At 35.0% G+C, this 20927-nt stretch overlaps 1 protein-coding gene across 5 annotated transcripts in view; it reads right to left on the bottom strand.

The window, feature by feature from the left end:
- The window catches only part of lilli (AF4/FMR2 family member lilliputian), a 60656-nt gene extending 58986 nt beyond the window's left edge, over nucleotides 1-1670 (bottom strand). For all 5 annotated transcript variants that reach the window (XM_017618996.1, XM_017618998.1, XM_017618995.1 and 2 more), the window contains exon 1: nucleotides 637-1670. In XM_017618996.1, the coding sequence (XP_017474485.1) occupies nucleotides 637-704 (68 nt within the window). In that variant the 5' untranslated portion in view covers nucleotides 705-1670. The remainder of the gene's footprint in view (nucleotides 1-636) is intronic.
- Nucleotides 1671-20927: the final 19257 nt, after the last annotated feature.

The raw sequence follows: 20927 nt of genomic DNA, 5'->3' as shown, positions 1-20927 counted from the left end.
CCCCGGCTTATCATGTAGCGGTAGCTTTCGGAAAGGTGGAAAACATATATTTAATACTTGCGCCGGGTATTTAATGTTCGGCTCCGCCCGAACTTAGACTTTCTTACTTGTTTTTTTATTGGGATGAACTCAAATTTCTAAACAACACCACTCTGTGACTGCCAAAATTTACAAATTTACAATTTACAATTTAGGTTTTTATTATTTTTAGTGTGTTTCAGTCACATTTTCTTTTGGTTTCAAACACACACGATATGATTTATTTNTTAATTTCAGTCACATTTTCTTTTGGTTTCAAACACACACGATATGATTTATTTTCCTGTATATTTTTTCCTACATCTTGAAAACTTTTCTAGATTCTAAATATCTGACAGCATTTCATATTCAGGAGAAAAATTTTACATGAGAAATGAGAGTGAAGTTAACTCTTCACACGATTTGTACATTTGTACAGATTTGTAAATTTTGGCAGTCACCGAGTGGTTTTGTCTAGAAATTTTTTTCATTGGGATGAACTCAAATTTCTAAACAACACCACTCTGTGACTCACAAAATTTACAAATCTGTACAAATGCACAAATCGTGTTATCCCTGCTTAAGGATAGTAGCTTTGGTTATAGGTTTTTGACTTACCGTGCTTTTGGTATTTTTTTCATATCCATTTCATTGGGTTTAGTAAACTTTTTACTAAATTCGCGCATACCAAATTAAGGCATTGTTGCTTATGGATTTGGGGAGTTCTTTGCAGGCTGTTGTATTTTATGCACTTTATGCTGCTTATGTTGCTCCGCAGTGTTGGTGTATATTGGTGTTTTGAAGTATTGCTTGCACGTTTTGATTTTTGTGCTTCGTTTACATATATCTTAATTGTGGTTTGCGTGGTTTGCGTCTGAAAACTCAGCTTTCATTAACGGGTTTATAGTGGATTTTTATTGCACAGAAACGTGCTGTACGTTTGTCAAAAATATTTCTAACGATGATTAGAACACTGCCCAATACATTCATCTGTCACCCGATTAAGTGCTTGTAAGGATTTATTTTTGTATTTGAATGGAAGTAGTTAATGGTTTTGTTGAAGATATTACAAACTTAGAGCTTTCACGAAGAAAATCGCGCACTATTCGTTTTGAGTTTGGTGATGTATTACGAAAGCAGTTCTTAACATATCCTCCAATTTGTGTCTTGTTTTAGTTGGTAAAATTCCATACCCGCCAATAAATGTTGGACATATTTTCGAAGTTATAGACTACTAAGTATTATTATTAAGTTTGACGTGTATATTTATTAATATGTATATAAAGTAATATATGTGTATGTATATTATATGTACTCGATTAATATTAAAGATTATTTGATTTAGTATTTTGCAATTACAGCTATATGCATGAATTAATTTCACGGAAATGTTAATGAGTAAATTAAAATTTACTTAGATAGGTTTTTAATCATTCATAAATGGATTTGCCACTTATCTTGCCTCTGTACGTATGCACTTGTATTTTTGATAATTGATTTCCTGCGCGTTTGCCAGAGCATTAAAGCTACATCGTCATCGTCTCAATTACGGCCACAATGCTTCAAACGTATTTTATTGCACCGCGCTCGCGACTGAAACTAAAACGACTGGACGAAAACACCCCGAGACTCTTACGAAAGGATTTTACGTGCACCGCNGCACGACTGAAACTATTTTCTGGACGAAAACACCCCGAGACTCTTACGAAAGGATTTTACGTGCACCGCCTTCCGATTGGCTCACACGCCTTCTTGTTTTGTTTATTTTTAATCCGACCATTTGGATTACTTCGCTTATGTATATTTAAGTTTAAGATAGCTAAAATAAGGTTTTTGTTTTTGTTGTAGTCTTTTGGTATTTTTATCTGGGAGTTTTTTAGGTAATTTTAGCACATTTTATTGTTGTTTTATTGCTTGAAGTGTGATGCAAGTATTGTTAAAGCGTTTTTATTTAACTTTTGATATTTCTTATATTGCAGAGCTTTCACTTCCACATCCGCTCGTCTTCATAGTAGCATGCATTGCAAATGTTAAAGAAAGACTGTTGTTGTAGGGTTTTATTTCGCATTCATAGAATTTGGTATCATGCTGCAAAGAAGGAGTGGTAAATTATTTGTATGCTAGCTTATTTAACTAGTCGATAAGTATGTATAAGACAAATTATGTAAGTATAAATTGACATTAAAAATTCAACAGTGCAACAAAATTTCATATAAATTTCAAACTTTTTTCTCGGAATTGTTAGAATTTTTTTGAGTACACAGTTTTTTAGCCCCTTCAATTTTAGTCTGATAATGTGCAAGTTTCAAGTGGCTAAAAGTGACCGTTGATTTTTTAGAATTTTTTTCGCCAAAGGTGTCGCGGTTTTCTTCCATATACAAATAAATTGAGTTTATTCATTATATGGAAGCCAATGCGACAAAAAAAATTTTAAAAAATTAACGGTAAATCGTAGCCAATTGGGATTTGCACATTATCAGACTAAAATTGCAGGGGCTAAAAAACTGTGTACTAAAAAAAATTCTAACACTTCCGAGAAAAAAGTTTGAAATTTAGGTGAAATTTTGTTGCACTTTTTTTGAAGGTTTCTACAAATTGTTGAACTTGGGTATATATGGGGTTTGTCTGAGAATGANTTAGCTTATTTAACTAGTCGATAAGTATGTATAAGACTAATTATGTAAGTATAAATTGACATTAAAAATTCAAATACACACGCCCAACAAATCTCGCGTAGCGTGTTCGTGCAAGAGCTCGAATATTTAAGGCAGAGCGTTGCTGAAAGACCGGTCTTCCGGTGCTCTATTAACCTAGATCGAAAAATACACCTATATTGCTAAGAGCAGCGATGTCCATTAGAGCTGGAAAACTATCGATAGTGTTCCCATTCAATAGTTTCGACAGTTAAGNTATATATGACCGATACTGTATATTGCTAAGAGCAGCGATGTCCATTAGAGCTGGAAAACTATCGATAGTGTTCCCATTCAATAGTTTCGACAGTTAAGGTTATGTACCACCGATAGTACCAATAGTATCGTTTCGTTTTCAATGCATAATTAAGTTTAGACTTGCACTTTTTCGCTTTATTTACATACTTACATTTCTAAACGAAAAAGCCTTTGCACCAATTATTTTAAAATTAGAATGATAGAATTGTGGAAATAGAGAGTCGTAAAAACTATCGATAGCGGCTACAACTATCGATAGTAATAAACTAAAAAAGACACTATCGAATGAAAGGCAAACCATCGATACTATAGATAGTGCCATTGATAGTTTCCCAGATCTAGTGTCCACGATGCCATTAAAAACAAAAATTAAGAGCTTCTAGCAAGAGCTTAGATACTGTCGATAGTATCTTTCTTATTTTTCACAAATGCTTTTTTTGGGCAATAACCACAGATCCACAGATTGTGATTTCACAGGATTCTTATTTTTTCACTAATTTCCTACTTTTATACATACATATCGCACACCTAGATCTAAAGTGATCTATCTCAAAATTCAGAGAGGGAAATTTAACAGCTTGTGGATCGTACAGATTCAACGCAATTAATACAAAAACAGGCATTACAGTAGTTTTTTTAGTTAATTTGTATATTCATGAAGAAAAAAATATTTCCATTCATTGGATGTAAGAGCTATAAATTGATTTATGCAAAAAAAAATCCCCAAATTTTTCTTTGACTTGATCGCACTTTAGATCTACTCCTACCTTAATTAGAACCAAAAAAAAAACAACTTCTAGAAAGTAATTTTGTAAAAAAAAAATCATAACACCAAAAGATCTGCTAATCGCATTTGAGAATTTTTTCAAATCTTCTTGACAAACGTTCAAGCCAACATGTTTAACCGTCTTCCTACTGCAATAAAAATTTACATAAACCTTGTTTAGGCGAAAAGAACAAAAACTAAGCCGAACTTCGCATCTTAGACACCCTAGTGTACATACATGTATATACATATGTATATGTATGTATGTATGTATATATGTACACATGTAACAGAGACACAACACAATTCAACAATTGATCAGACCTGCATACGAGTATTATGAGCGACTACGACGATGTAAATGAATTTTTTTCATTATTCGTACTCAAGAGGGCAATGGCCGCGACACCCAACCGACAAAGAGGGCAACACATAGCAAGCAGGATAATGACAGCAGATGCTGATGATATGGCTGTAACTCAGCTAAGCAGCTGCATCTGTTGACAGGACGCGGGTTGACTTTTAAATTTAGCACGTTGAAGAGTCTGAGTTAATAATAAACTATACGCACATTAGGCTGTCCGTTAAAAAAAAAATTGTTTTGCCGGACGGAAACAGAGGTCTTTTGGTAAAAAAATTAACTTTGCAAAACTTTATTTGAATATGATAACTCTAAGCACGTTGCATTTGAAAATTTAGAAAACCATATGCATTCAGGTAAAAACGTTGTATACAAAATAGAGATGGGCACGGGACTAAATATTTAGTCCCGATCCCGCCCATCCCGAAATTCAATTTTTAAGTCCCGAACCCGCCCATCCCGACGTTTATCAGAAATGTACCGTGGGTTCCGAAATCTGTCACTAAGAAAAATGCACATGTCTTTTAATTTTAAATAACAAAAAAAAATAATAATAATGAAAGATCTGGCATCCTCCGATTAGTTTGTTTTGCTTTGCTGTTCACTTTCGTCCCAATAAAGCATAAAGAAGTGCATAATTCACACATCGTTCTTAAGGAAGATTTTCCGAATTTGCTGAGGTTGCGGTTTTATCGGGAGTGTCGGGAAAGGATTTTGGTCCCGTCCCGCCCGCAAATTTCACAGACTTTCCCGATACCGCCCATCCCGGCTCATTTGAAATCAGTACCGTATGTACAAAATAAATAAAATTTGAATTGAACTTTCTACACTTTTATTATGTAAAACTAGAACATTTTTGCGTAACTTTTTTGAAATTTTCCAATTTTTGTCCAAAGTGGGAAATTTGCCAACAAGTGATGATAGCGCCACCTAGCGGATCCATTTTTCGTGAGAGTATTTACCGTCACACCCACGTTATACTTTTCCAATTTCATCAAAATTGGATGATAAATACAGGCCACCTAGCGGATGGCCCAAGGAATATACTGTCCAAATTTGGTAGGGTTTTGAGCCAATTGATCACAAAGAAAACGGCTATATTTTTATATATAAGTATCGATAACTAACAAAATCGGAGCGTACATATGAGCGCTGCCCCCGTAACGATATCAAAACCGCTCTTGGCGATTTCAATGCCAAGGTGGAAAATTCAGTCTTCAAGACGAAATGGTATTATGTAGTACTAGGTTACAGCATAAAAAGATCCATCAAGCTGCATGGCTTCAGATCGAAAAACGAGAACCAAATCGATCATGTTTTGATAGACGGAAGGCACGCTTTCAGTTTCTTAGACGTACGTACACTCCCGAGGGCCAAACATCGACTCGGACCACTATCTTGTTGCAACCAAGATACGCACCCGCCTCTGTGCAGCGAGAAATGTACGCCCAACAATTCAAGCAAAGCTTAACGTCGAAAAGCTGCAATAACAGCAGACGGCCAATTTACTCGCAACTCGACTCTCACACCTGCTTTCTAAGAACACTCTTCAACAAACCGACATACGCGAGCAGCGGAACCACATTTCCCGGTCATTAGTAGTCGGATTTTAGCGAACCCGAAAGAACAACTTGTACGATGAGGAATGTCAGGAAGTTGAACAGAGAAAAGAATGCCGCCTACAGGGCCACGCTGCGATGTGGGACCGTGTTAGGGAACTGAAGAACGCGGCGAGGCGTATTTGTCGCAATAAGAAGGGAGAGGCCGAAATACGTGAGTGCGAAGAGCTTGTATGCTGGCCGACCGGAAAAAATCGCGAAAATTTTATCAGTGTTAGGCGACTTACGGAAGGTTTCAAGACCAGGGCGAACTAGTGATCGATGTTCACAACGTACTTAAATTATTATTTTTCACCCTACCGTCATGAAAGCTGTGGAGAAGACGAATCCGAGCCACCACTCGATGACGATGGAGTCGATGTTCCACCCCCTGACTGACGAGGTACGAATAGCGATTAGGCGGCTGAAAAACAACAGAGCAGCTGAAGCTGACGGCCTGCCAGCCGAGCTATTCAGGTACGGTAGCGAGGAGCTGATAAGGTGCATGCATCAACTACCGCGGGACCAGCCATCTGAACATAGGTTACAAGGTCTTAGCGAGCATATTACGTGAAAGACTGAAGACCACCGTCAACGAACTGATTGGACCATATCAGTGTGGCTTTAGACATGGAAAATCCACCATGGAAAAGACCCGCGAGAACAGGATCGACACGCACCACCTATTTGTCGATTTCAAAGCCGCTTTTATCAGCACGAAAAGAAGTGTGCCGACGACATCGACATTATCGGTAAAAACAAGGGTTACGTCTGTTCTGCCTTCTCGGGATTAGATAGAGAAGCAAAGCGAATGGGTCTGGTGGTGAGCGGGGACAAAACGAAGTACCACCAATAATAATGTCAGCCTTGAAATACAACAGAGAATCACTCTAGCCAACAAGTGCTACTTTGGACTGAGTAGACAATTGAGAAGTCAAGTCCTACCTCGTCGTACAAAGATCACACTCTGTAAATCACTCATCATGCCTGTGCTGGTGTATGGCATGGCCAATGAAAACATCTGATGAGGCGGCTCTTGGAGTTTTCAAGTAAACGATTCTGCGAAAGATTCACGGGCCTTACCGCAGACGATTTAACGATGTCGTTCCAATGGACAGAAACTACTACTCTGAAAGTAGAAAGAGAAAGACCTCCTCTGGGTTGGAAAGATCAGGTGGCGACAGACTTGAACGTTTTTGCTAGTGCCAATTGGCGTCTGCTCATCTTAATATATATTTTATTTTGATCCTAGTAATTGGACAGCTTGTTGTGTTTGTACTGAAGTTTGTTTAGTTAGAGCTGTTTAGTTGGCCAGTACGCCGCATTAAATTTTACTACACCGAAGTCCCCGAGATCGAGCACGTTACAACGTTTACTTTAAAAGCCCGTAAAGAGGTATCTAGTAGATATTAAGACTTTCAAATGTGGGTTGGTAAATCTTAGACTTTACCGCTATTTGCACTTAGCAGCAATACATGACTTATGCGTAGCTGATTTTGAATATGAGTTTTAGGAAGACTAAATATCTAAAAATAATTGAACAACTGATGCAGGTGTTCCCAATCCATGAGACAACAATCCAATTCAACTTGAAATAAGCTAGTTAGGTAATTGAAATGTGTATTACAGTATGGGTGTCAGACTAAAGAGAATTAAGACAGTTATTGCTTGAACATTTAGAATACTTTTGGGGTGTTTGAATATGGTTGCCACTGGTTTAAAAAGTTAGGTTCAACTTATTTAATAAGACAAATAAATTATCAAAAGGAAGGGGTTTGAAAAAGCTTTTTTAGCGGTACAGGGTGATTTAAATTTTTATGAAATGAAAAACCGACATCATGCGAAGCTTCTCTTCACTCAGAAGCCGCTGGCCAGATTTAGATGAAATTTAGCACTCTGACGAATAGCGTTTGCTTTTCTCGAAAAAAGGCTGCACTTTGGTATATTTTTTTGGTTTTTTGTGATGGTTGGCACCTGTTTAAAAGGTTAGTCCAGTTTTGGCGTTTTAACGCCATACGAGTTCACTAGTAGTCGTTAGTTTTTGATTTTTATTTTTATAAATAAAAAATATATTTTACGGTTTATTCTTTGCTTAGAAAATAAAACTTACTAAAATTAAAATCTAATTAAAAAGCTTTACATTAAAAAAAATATATTTTTTTTTTTAATATAGCACAACATTTGAATAAACGTGTTAAAGAATAAACTATATTTTTATGAAAAATGGTGGACGGTGTTGTGTATTTACTTCCATATAAAATATGCTCGACAATTTCGTTTGTATGGGAGAAAATGCCTAACACCACCAGCAAAAAATATTATTAAAAATCAACGCGAAATCCTAGCGTCCAGAAATTTACCTACTTAAAATAACCTACTAAAATTTAATGAGCTACAAAACTGGATACCCAAAATTTTCTACAAATTTAAAATAAAAGGTTTAAAATTTTTGGGTGCAAATGTTAAAGTTTGTTGAATTTTCATAATTTGTGTGCGGAGTTTGGAATGTGGATCTATGTGGCGCTGGTTAAATAAAACACTACACTTTTATAAAAAAATATAACCATTAAATAAACAAAAGAAAAATTGGAAAACCTAGTCAAAATGTCACTTGACTTAATCAACAGACCAGAAGTGTATGTATATGAAAAAAACGCAAAAGCTGTAAAAAAAAATATTAAAAATCAATTCGTTTTTTAGTCCCTATAAAAACTGATTAAAAAACTCAAAATTAAAATAAAAGTTTGTGGACATTTTCTAAATTCAGCTTTGAGTACGTGTTAATCGTGTGGAGAAGAGAACTTTCCAAAGTTTTTTGCAACAAATTACGCAAAAAATATTGCTGTGGGTTTTAGGGCATAATATTAGAAATTAAAATTTTTCAATGTATAAAATTTCGAAGAACGTGTGCGATATATACAATATTAATAATTTATCATTATAATATACATAGGCTAAAAATAAATATATATTTTTTATTGGTTTTGTTGGAAATTGTGTGGAAGCCCGCAGACATATTTTGTCTTTTGGACTTATCAACACGGTTTCCATTTTATTCTATGCATTTAACGCAATTTCACAATACATATCTGTATTGTTCATACTGATATGCATTGAGACTTTAATTCTACGTGAGACAAAGACCATATCTTAAGAATTCTCATCTCATAAATACCGTCCACATCTAAACCGATAAAAGAATGTTAAGGCCCAGCAAAGCGAAAATCCCTTGACTGTTCACTCAACTCTATCAAGTCGCGGTATGGAAGCGGTAAATGTATTTATGTGCCGAAACATATTTTCAACACATAAATTCTCTTCGTCCACCACATAGCCCGTAAAACTCCCTTTCCCGCCGAAGCAAGAAGGTCGCAATACGATTGCCAACATCGGATGTAATAGGGACACCAGCCAAAGAAGCCCCTTCGTCTGCAACCAGAAAGCTCAACATTAAAGTTCACTAAATGATCGACAGATCAAGAGACCGAATAGCCGGGAAAATTACAGTTGCCCCTCAGAAAAGTAGACTATTGGTTTTCATAGATCACCACCAATATTCAAACAAGCAGAGATTTCTCCCAACTTGAATGAGTACCGCGAGATCTTCGGCTAACGTCCACAGGTGACCGCTCCAGTGCCAATGCCCTGAGTCAATCACATTGTATCTCTCGAAAGCTCCACCGTAGTCTGATAAAAGCCGGGTTGCAGCCGCATATTCAACAGAAAATCCACTCGCGAAATTTTCAATGAGTAATTCTAGATCATTTTATGGCTCCGTCAGGGAGTCTCCATAGACCTCCGTGATTTGACCATAGAAATATCTTGAAAAACCAATTTTGAATTTTGAAGATAGATGGACATCGGTTAAAAAGCGCCACACTACCGGGCCACACCTCAAGCGCGGCGATATTTGGCTCTTGGCACATGCATAGCAGAAGAGTATTACAGGACTGTTGTACACGTCTTCTATAACTGTTTCCAGCAATAGAAAAGGGCTTCAACCAACATATGCAAAACTCTAAAGCAAGCCGTCTTTGCCTCGAGGAAATCTTTAGCCCTTGGCATGAACGAGTTAGAAGAGTATGTGACTACTGATGTCAGTCGACCCTACTGCTGTTTTCAGCAATAGTAGATACTTCAACCAGCAGCGAACCTCTGCAAACAAGTCATCTTCGCCTTGAGCAAATCTTTTATTCTTACCCTTAGCATGAACGTGTTAGGAGAGAATTTGTTGACTGTTGTCCACATCAGATATAGCTGTTTCCAGCGATATAAGACGTTTCAATCAACAGACGCCAAACTCTAAAAACATGTCATCTTTGCCTCGAGCAAAAGTTTTGGCTGTTGGCATGAACAAGTTAGAAGAGTAATTGGGGAATGTTGTCCGTTTCGGCTATTGCTGTTTCCAGTAATAGTAGAGGCCTCAGCCAACAGACGAATTACCCTAATAAAATGTCATTTCTGCCTCGAGCAAATTTATAGCTCTTGGAATGGACCGGTTGGAAGAGTGTCTAGCGACTAATGTCCACCTTTGCTATAGCTGCCTGCAGCAAACTTAGCATACTTTAGCAAAGGCTTCAACCAGCAGTCGTTCATCTCTCAAACGGGTACCATAATGCCTTGAGCAAAATTTTCAAACCTTGGCATGAACAAATTAGAAGAGTTTGTGACTACTGTTGTCCGTCTCTCCTACGGCTGTTTTCAGCAATAGTAGATACTTCAACCAACTCAGCACAACTCTAAGTAAAAGTCATATTTGGCTTGAGCAAATTACTTGCTTTTGGCATGAACGAGTTCATAGAGCAATTGACGTCTGCTGTCCACTCCAGCTAAAGCTGTTTCCTCCAATAGAAGAAGCTTCAACCGACAGACGTAAAAGTCTAAGACAAGTCATCTTTGCCTCGAGCGAAAGTTTTAGCTGTTGGCATGAACAAGTCAGAAGAGTAATTGGGGAATGTTGTCCGTCTCGGTTATTGCTGTTTCCAGTAATAGTAGAGGCCTCAGCCAACAGACGAATTACCCTAAAAAAATGTCATTTCTGCCTCGAGCAAATTCATAGCTCTTGGAATGGACCGGTTGGAACCGGTACCATAATGCCTTGAGCAAAATAGTGGATTTTAGTCGCCTTTTACGACAAGCATGCCTTACTGCGGGTATATTCTAACCCCTAACCCGCGGGGGGACTTTCTACTTGGGTAGATATACAGTGACGAACAAAAGTATTGGCACAGTGAATTTTTCGACATATATGTGCAAAGTTTTTTATTCTAATTTATTTTAGATAATTTTTTATAAAAATATAGTTCGTTTTATACCAGAAAACGTAATAATAAAAACTCTAAACTTTGTGCAAAACTCAGGAAAGCTCATTAAATTTGCACACTAATTTGCAACTTTTTATTCAGATTTTTTAGAAAAATTCTAAGTATGCAGTTTTATAGCCCATTCAAATTTAGTATAACAAAGTGCAAGTTTAAAATCCCTAGAAAATTGCGTTGATTTTTTGCAATTTTTTTAGTGGAAGGTGTTGCTCATTTTCTCCATACAAAAATAATTGTCGAATTACTTTGTATGGAAGAACATGCGTGAAAAAAAATTACCAAAAATCAATGCAATTTTCTAGCGACTTTAAACTTGCACTTTGTTATACTAAATTTGAATGGGCTATAAAACTGTTTAGAGATTTTATTATTATGTTTTCTGGTGTACAATGAACAATATTTTTATAAAAAATTATCAAAAATAAATTAGAATAAAGAACTATGCATATATTGCGAAAAATTCACTGTGCCAATACTTCTGTTCGCCACTGTACATACACGGAGATTAACATAATTGTACGAATGCAAAAATACTCAACGTAGTCTAAAGCATCCATTTTTATACAGTACGCAGAAGTTTTCGCGCATCTAATCTTTCTTCTTCTAGTTCGTATAGAGAGGAAAAAATTCTATTGAAGGCATTATATATTTTTGGATTTTGGGCGCTGCGACGCACACTTATGACCACAAATGTGTACCTCGGTAACCGATTTATCAATTTCTACCGAACCGGTGCACTTAACCTTGGTATGAAAAAGCAATTCGTTGAAAATTATTTAAATCGGACTAAAATTGCACCGGCTTCCCGTATAACGGTAATTTCCGGATAGACAAAAACTCCGATATTTCAATAACAGAGGACGCTCAAAGATAATACTTACAACAATCTCTTATTAACAATGAACTGTTATAAACTTTTAGGTAGTTTAAAGAAAGTTGGAACGACGATAGTTGATCCCTGCGCCGGGTATATAAAATTCGGTTTCGCTCGAACTTATACTTCTTTACTTGTTTTTATTTCCTTTCATACTGCAGAAATTTGTATTAATTTTTAAATTAGCCTATGTGCGTAGGCTAAGACTCCTGAAACAGCTGGCAACCCTCCTAAATATAGATAAGAAATAAAAAATCTCTTGCGTCTGATATGTTGATACCTCCATATTTGAATGAATTAAGTTAAATTTTATTATTTAAATACGTGACAACGCTCCTAAATACAGTTCAGAAATAAAGCCTTTTTAAACCCGTTTCATTTGATACCCATATTTTTAATAATTACTTCAACTTATTAAATAATTTGAGTTTACCTTTTTAAGCAGGTGGCAACCCTTTTCAATATTCTAAATATTCTAACTAATGATGGCTTACCACCTTCGTTTCACGTCATATTTTAATATTTTATTTAACTTATGCATACCTTATTTAACCTCTAATTTTAGAACAGGTGGCAACCCTATTCAAAATATTTTAAAACAAAAACCTTGTTAAACCTTTTTTGACTGACACCCATATTGCGATCTAATTCCCTTAATTCAAGTTGAGTTTAATTTCTAAAACATATGGCAACCCTCTTAAAGTTCAGAAAAGAACAATTTTAATTTATTTATTTCAATTTATACCCTTACTTTAATAATTAATTTGACTTATTAAATAGTTTGAGTGCAACTTTTTACACAGGTGTTTTGTTTGACTCCAATATTTCATATAATTAAATTTGATTCAAGTTTTCAAACAGACGGCAATCCTGTTCAAGTTATTTTTAAACCAAAACTCGTTAAACCTTTTTCGTCTGACACTTATATTGTGATACATATTTAAATTATCTAAAACTCTTAATTAAAATTTAATTTAATAAAATTTAATTATAAAATCAGGTGGCAACCCTCCGACATGCAGTTTAGAAATAAAGTTTCTTCAAAGCAATTTTAATTTCTATTATATTGAGCTAATTTATTTAACCTATTGCTTATATTGAATATAACTTTGTAACAAGGTGGCAACCCTCTGCAAAATATTTTCAAACCACAACCTCTTTCGTCTGACATCCATATCATGATATTCATTTAAATTTTCTGCCTTTATTTAAGTCGAACTTGCTTTTTCAAACCACAACAACAACAACAACAATTTTCATTTTCCCACGAATTTTCACAGTCGGGTCTACGTAACCGGAACGACCCAGATTTATATCTGGCCAAGGACTGTCACTCCAGCAACACTCCCCAAAAACCCTTTGGGGAACTTGTATGCTGCTACAACAACAACAACAATTTTCAACAATTTGTTCCTTAAAATCCTCAATATTGGTTTAATTTATATATACGATAATTTATGTACACGATAAGATTTCTATTGCTCCAAAGAACCTATATCCCGAAAATGAAAGTTATATCTTTAAAGGCTCAAAATTGACCACAAAATAAGCCGATTTCTACGACAGAAACCGAATTGGTTATTTACTAAAATGAATCTGTCGATAGGTTTGAAATTTTGTCTCTGAAACGCCTCACTCTTTTTTGAAATGGCTTCATTAGTTTTCGTGCAATAAGCGTTTTCGTAAAGCTCTAAAAATTACAACTACATCATTGGAGCATAGCCTCCATATCGTAAGGTAAGACTATTCTACGTCAAAAATAATTAAAAATCACCGCGATTTCGTAGCAACTTCATTTTTACACAATATTATATTAAAATTTAATGGGCTATAAAACTGCGGACTTGAAATTTGTTTAGAAAATCTAATTTAAAAGTTGTTAATTTTTATTAAAATTCGTTGAATTTCCCTTAATTCTGTATAACCAGTTTTTAACCATAATCCATATTTTTATAAAAAAAAAACAATAATGCTCGTTGTATCTTGAGTAACTGTAACTGAATGAGCGTGTGATTTGTTGTTACAAGAGGTACAATAAATACACATGCAAAAAAACCTGAGAAAATAAACAATACATGAGCGGATTGAAAACTGTGCCTTTCCAACCGACACGACTACGCGAACGTCCATAAACCTAGCTGACCCAAGTCGCCAAAAATCAATAAAAATTAGCTAGAAATTAGGTGTCTTTTAGGTGTTAATTAGGGCCTCCAAAATTAATTTAGGTGTTCCTTTGGTAATGTCATTTAAAAATTTTCCATAGAGCATAACATATTTAATATTTAAATTTTAAANATGTTATTTAAAAATTTTCCATAGAGCATAACATATTTAATATTTAAATTTTAAATCTTAATCTAATTCTAAGAATTTTAAATCTTTGTTTAATATAAGTCTTACAGACTGTAAAAAATAAATAAATAAATAAACAACTATCCCACGCTCGTTCAGTTACACTTACGCAAGATAAAACGAATACACAGAAGCGCGAATTCCATTTATGTTTTTTGTTGTAGTATGGACTATACCTATTTTTATAAAAAATTAGCAAAAAGAAATTAGAACCTTACATACATACATTGCGGAAATTTCTGTGCCAATACTTTCGTTCGTCACTGTACATACATACAATTCAAAATAACACGTTTGTCAGAAAATGCGAAAAATTATTTCGTAGCGCATGCTATTCATATGGACAAGGGCGACTTTACCTTAGGTTTTTTTTTAACAAATTATAACCAAAATTTGCTCCAGTTTTGCTGAAAGGTANCCTAGCCGACCCAAGTCGCCAAAAATCAATAAAAATTAGCTAGGAATTAGGTGTCTTTTAGGTGTTAATTAGGGCCTCCAAAATTAATTTAGGTGTTCCTTTGGTAATGTTATTTAAAAATTTTCCATAGAGCATAACATATTTAATATTTAAATTTTAAATCTTAATCTAATTCTAAGAATTTTAAATCTTTGTTTAATATAAGTCTTACAGACTGTAAAAAATAAATAAATAAATAAACAACTATCCCACGCTCGTTCAGTTACACTTACGCAAGATAAAACGAATACACAGAAGCGCGAATTCCATTTATGTTTTTTGTTGTAGTATGGACTATACCTATTTTTATAAAAAATTAGCAAAAAGAAATTAGAACCTTACATACATACATTGCGGAAATTTCTGTGCCAATACTTTCGTTCGTCACTGTACATACATACAATTCAAAATAACACGTTTGTCAGAAAATGCGAAAAATTATTTCGTAGCGCATGCTATTCATATGGACAAGGGCGACTTTACCTTAGGTTTTTTTTTAACAAATTATAACCAAAATTTGCTCCAGTTTTGCTGAAAGGTAAATAAAAGCTCTGTGTCCATTTGAAGCACATCATTTCAAAAATGCCAAATTTTGAGTTGTGACTCTTTTGAAGACGGTGTGCGATATGTACGGGCATATGTATACGTATTATACTTTTTTTGACTGTCTGTCCGCTGCGTCCTTCCACCCGTCTGACTGATATTCTTTGAGTTCGTGCCAGTGTTGCCAAGTTTTGAATTTGAAAAAGCACTAAAACCCAAGAAATTCGCGTTTTTTTTTTTCGAAAAAAGCACCAAATTTTTTATTGGAGGATTTAATAGACCTTGTGTGCGTTCAAAATCTTATTGTAGGTATGCCTATTGTTTCTTGCTCGGCGGTCGAATTTATTCTGTTTTCTATAAATTCAAATATTTTCGACCAAACGTCGCGACGAAAACATTTTTGTTCTTATTTTCCAATATTGGAGGATTTAATGGACTTTGTGTGCATTCAAAATTTAATTGTAGGTATGCCTATTCAAATTAATAAAATTTAATGTTTCTTGCTCGGCGGTCGAATTGGGTACTGTTTATGAATTTGTACAACGATTTTGGGTTGCTGTGCCCAAACGCGTGAATCGAATCAAAAAACTTTTACACACACTTGTAGACAACAGTTCACGCTTTATTACAAAAATTTAATTTACTAAATCTGTGCACTAATTTAACAATAATATCGGTTGGAAATATGGTATTTGTTGCAAATATTTGTTATAAATTTGTATATACATTTTTATATACAAGATATTTTTATAAAACACCCAGTAACCAAAATAGCCCCAGTTATGTCACACAGAAAGGAGAATTCTACGTAGTAAGGGTTATAATCCCTAAGCGCGGCCGAAGGCCGCCTACGCAGAAAGGTGTTCTCTGCAAAAGGTGTTCAGCCCCCCTTCTTCGGACGCAAGTTTAACTTTGTTTTTTCCTTGCAAAAAATCTAAAATTCCCCTATTTTCAAACAGCTCCCCAGAGGTCTGTGGGAGGGGTTGTGGGGCCCACACCCCCTCCCCTCCGCCCCACCTCTAAATCGTTGTACAAATAGCTAAACATTTCCCGTCGAGTTTATTCTATTTTCTATAAATTCAAATATTTTCGTCCGAACGTCGCGACGTAAACATTTTTGTTCTTGTATTCTAATATGCAGCTGTGTCCAGCGTTGCCGTTTTGTTTAGATTTGCGCTGATTACACTATCGTCTCTTATGATCTCTTGAACTAAAGGAATGTACAGACCTTTTCTTTCCGACCACTTCACACCTGAAACATAACAAAATATGATTTCCCTTTTTAAAGTGTCTTATTTGAGCGCATCCACCGGCGCAAGGTGGATAAAATCTTTTTGTGTAAAAAAGCTGCCTACTCGAGTATTCCTTATTAAAACGGTCTGTTATTCATTTTACTGTTAGGAGATGCTAGTGCTTTTTAATACTCGTAAAAAATATAACAAATTCAGCCCAAACTAAAGGCCTAAAGATCGATTCTTGGTCCCAGAAACATGGACGTTTTTGCAAGCAATGGCAAATTACCGTATGTAATTCTGACATGATTGAAAGTGCTGCCACATAAATTCTATAAATTTAACTTCCATTTTTGTTTCATATTTACAGTTTTGGTGTCTTCAAACTCAAAAAATAAGCACCGAAAAACGCACCAAGCACCAAACTCAAAAATGTTCGCGTTTTGAATTAAGAAAAGCATTAAATTTAGTGCGAAAAGCACTAAGTTGGCAACAGTGGTTCGTGCACCTTCGGTGAAGTCAGCCACAACTACATATGTGCAATAACGAAGCCCATTATCATTCTCTCGGCGCACAACCGACAATTGCGTGAATTGTTTTTTCGTTCACCGCTTTGCATTGATGTAGCTGAAGTATTGTTGCTATATTATTTGTATATGGGGAGCAGAGCCGGTGGGCAAAAGTATTGGTGGTGGCGACATTTAATCGCCAGCCGAGTATTTGGCTAGCCATTTGCTGCCTGCTCTTTTTATTGTTATTTGCTGTCTATGAAAGTGTGTATGTATATACATACATGTGTATCTACTTTTATGGAGAAATTTCTCATCCCATCGCACATGCTAGATTCAACGATTTGTCGTAATTTAGCTCCAATTCGTCGTATGTCGTGGGTCAGTCTTTCCTTCGTTTGTTGCGCCGTAGCCTTCTTATCGTGGTCATAATAACCACATTTGGCGCTACATAAACCGAATTCTACTTTGGCACATCGAATAGTGGCAGTCGCCCCCATCGAATACTTTTGGCACAACACATGCGCTCAACTTTTTGCGTTATTTGTTTTTGGAGTCCCACTAAACAAATCTATTGACAGAAGAAGAATCCTGCAATGATTTACTAACTTATACGCACATGCTAGATTCAACGATTTGTCGTAATTTAGCTCCAATTCGTCGTATGTCGTGGGTCAGTCTTTCCTTCGTTTGTTGCGCCGTAGCCTTCTTATCGTGGTCATAATAACCACATTTGACGCTACATAAACCGAATTCTACTTTGGCACATCGAATAGTGGCAGTCGCCCGCATCGAATACTTTTGGCACAACACATGCGCTCAACTTTTTGCGTTATTTGTTTTTGGAGTCCCACTAAACGAATCTATTGACAGAAGGGTTCTCCTGCAATGATTTACTAACTTATACGTATGATAGCAAAATTTACTTTTGGTGTTGTACTAAATGGCGGCACATACTGCCCACATTTCCCAGACTGCATCCGTCTACTTACGGTGTTCTCACAATCATTCACATATTTCTCGATACGTACATGTGTAGGTTACATTATGCTGCTAACTAGGGAAGGAGAAATTTTTATCAGCTCTTCACAAATAAATGCCTGATATGTATATTGCAATAAATTTTTCGTCTTCAACTTTTTCCACAAACACTTGCGCAATTTTCGAGTTTGTCATCTCAACTTTTCATTAAAATTTTTTTCCGATTGTTGCTCACCCACTTTCCTCACCTTTTTGGCCCTGCTCATTTACACATTTTATAAATTCATGAGCTTGTATTTTTTTTTTTTTTGTACTATTTTCACTTTATCACTGCCCATTTTTTCACTAGCAATTTTTTATTAGATTCTCTTCAAATATTTTAGAAATTGCTTAAACTTCAACATACGACTGATAAGCGCGATTTATACACATTGTATTGGGAATTAATTTAGTTATTTAATCACTACTTTTAATAAAATTCACACAGACAAAAAGGCAGCGACAACTTCACACGGCTGAAATCTATCGGAAATTTCTGCTCCGTTTTGATTTTTGCTTCATCTTCTCACCACCTTTGTTCCTCTTTACTGCTGTCTTTCGCTTCTACTCTTTACTCTTTCTTCTATTTTACCTTGCAAGCCTTTTTTGCAATAAGTGTTTTTCGTCGACCATTGAAAATATACTCTATCTGTCTCTATTTGCTCGTTTTTTTTTTTAATGCCATTTACTCAACGAATTTTGCGATTATGAGATGACATTGGCGATCTAGAAAAAAATCTTTGATTTATATGATCCGATGAATTCGATTAAATGAAATTTTAGCTCCTCTTCCGCAACCCTCTTAACGCACAATTCTGTATCAAAATTAAAAAAAAATATTGTTAACCGCTGGCCATGCAGTTAATTTAATACCAAACAAACGAAATTAACTATTCATGAAAACAAACTGTCCCCTATTCTGTGGCAATTAAACATAACTTTCAGCTGAATGCTTAAAGCAAAAATTTTCATTGAATTTATTTATTTATTCTATATTTTATAAATAAATTTATAAAATATATTTTTGGGCCTATGTTACTAGGCCATATTGCCCAAAAGAAAGTTATTTTAAACTTCGTTGGGTAAGTTATGTTTACTTAGAGCATCTTTAAGTGATTTGATGGTATTTTCTTGAGTGCAGTCTAGAGATTTTTCTTTAAATTGATTTTTTGATTTCCGTATAGGTACAGTAAAATTTTTTGGTATATGTTCGATTATTAGGGTCGCTGAACACCACGCACATTCCCTTGGTCGCGATTGTTGAAAATAGTGTTGGGCTGAAAATTTTGTTACGCCAACTCGCATGCGAGCTAATATAATGTAGTCGTTCCTGGAGAAGTTTGAATTGTATTTTGGTCGATCGATATTCTCGTTGTGTTTGTTTAGAAACGATTGTGATAGATGCTATTTTCGAGTTTCTTTGTTTACATATTCATTAAAAAATTTAAGGTTTCTACGTAATAAGACCATTTCTCAAATTTTGCAAAATAAATTCAATAAAAAAAAAATATGTATCAAATTAACATTAGAATTGTTTTCATTAATATAGCATGGACAACGATTTATTTATTTATTTTTTACAGTCTGTTAGACTTATATTACGATGATCCGAGTAAATACTTTTCCGATTTTTCAGTGGATGTTTAATTATAATCAAAAGATTATCTCTTCTTGTCAGTTTCTCAGTGTACTTAATAGATGATTAACTCATACATAATTCGCCAACATTGGGCAGTTAACTATTGATTTACTAATTATTTGTTAACATAGTTATTTATCAACTGAGAAACCGGCTGTAAATGAACTTTGATATGAATATTGAGAAGACACAGTTCCGAAAAGAATATCTAAATGAGAGCATTAATAACGACGACACATATGTTTGTATTTCATAAAAATCTTGACATTTAAGCATATTCGTGGCTTTCATTGCTTCCAGATTATTTTAGTTCAAAGACATGATATGCAAATATACTATCTATTGGGTAAATCCGAGATTCTTATAGGTTACAAAAGAGTGAAGCCTCCTTTTCCCTATATTAGAGATAGTATTTTGTTTTTTTTTTTTTGACAAAAGGAAAATATTGAGTTAAAACACTTTTGAAGAACACACTATGAACCCCATTTAATGTGACATTACAAACATGTTGTATTAGAAGTTCTATCGATTTTTTTTTGATTTACGCATACGCCGTGACGTTCGTAGTCCTTTAGATGCAAATTGGCAAAGAACTGTGGAAAACGTCAAATTCATTGACAGCCGCCATCCAAAGTATGCTTATATGTATACATCTCTTTTTAACATACAGAGCGCACGTCCTCGTAATAAATTCACTAAATTGCAGGTCATATCAAGAATTGAGATAACCATACTTCTAATACCACTGAACATTCTCGCTTCCTCGCATGCAAATTCGAGTAGAAGTGTTATTCACAGAGCTGACACAATTTAGCGAGCGAAATTTCTCAAAAAACGAAATAATGTAGTAAAAATTGGGGTAAAGAACAATGTAGAATAGAGAATTATTGATAAAGTAAAGTAAAGTACTCTCCCCTTGGTCATTTCCAATTCCAATAAATTACTTGTAAGAATTATTACTTTTCTTCGATAATGAGGGAATCATTTAAAACAGTTTTCAGATATCTAATACACATTTTTCATGATTTAGGCACCGAAAAGATTTGGATTGTCAATTTAATTAATCGGATATTTTTGGTAGCAATGCTAGAAATTTGGTTTATCTTTTTTTCACCACAAATGACGCACACTGATTTTGCACCGAAATTTATTAACAGGTCGGACACAACACGATCAATTATGTATAATTTCTAAATATCGCTCTTGGGTGAAGTTTATCATAGTTAAGAACAAGCTCCTGATTTGGTATAAAGTTTCTGTAACTTATTCGTAAAATGAAATCGGTT

The sequence above is a fragment of the Rhagoletis zephyria genome, unplaced genomic scaffold (assembly GCF_001687245.7).
Source record: "Rhagoletis zephyria isolate East Lansing unplaced genomic scaffold, Rhagoletis_zephyria_1.1 Rzeph_scaffold_01760, whole genome shotgun sequence".
In the NCBI taxonomy this organism is placed as follows: domain Eukaryota; kingdom Metazoa; phylum Arthropoda; class Insecta; order Diptera; family Tephritidae; genus Rhagoletis; species Rhagoletis zephyria.
Note: the sequence above shows the minus strand (reverse complement) of the source record. Positions and strands in the feature narration are given on the sequence as shown.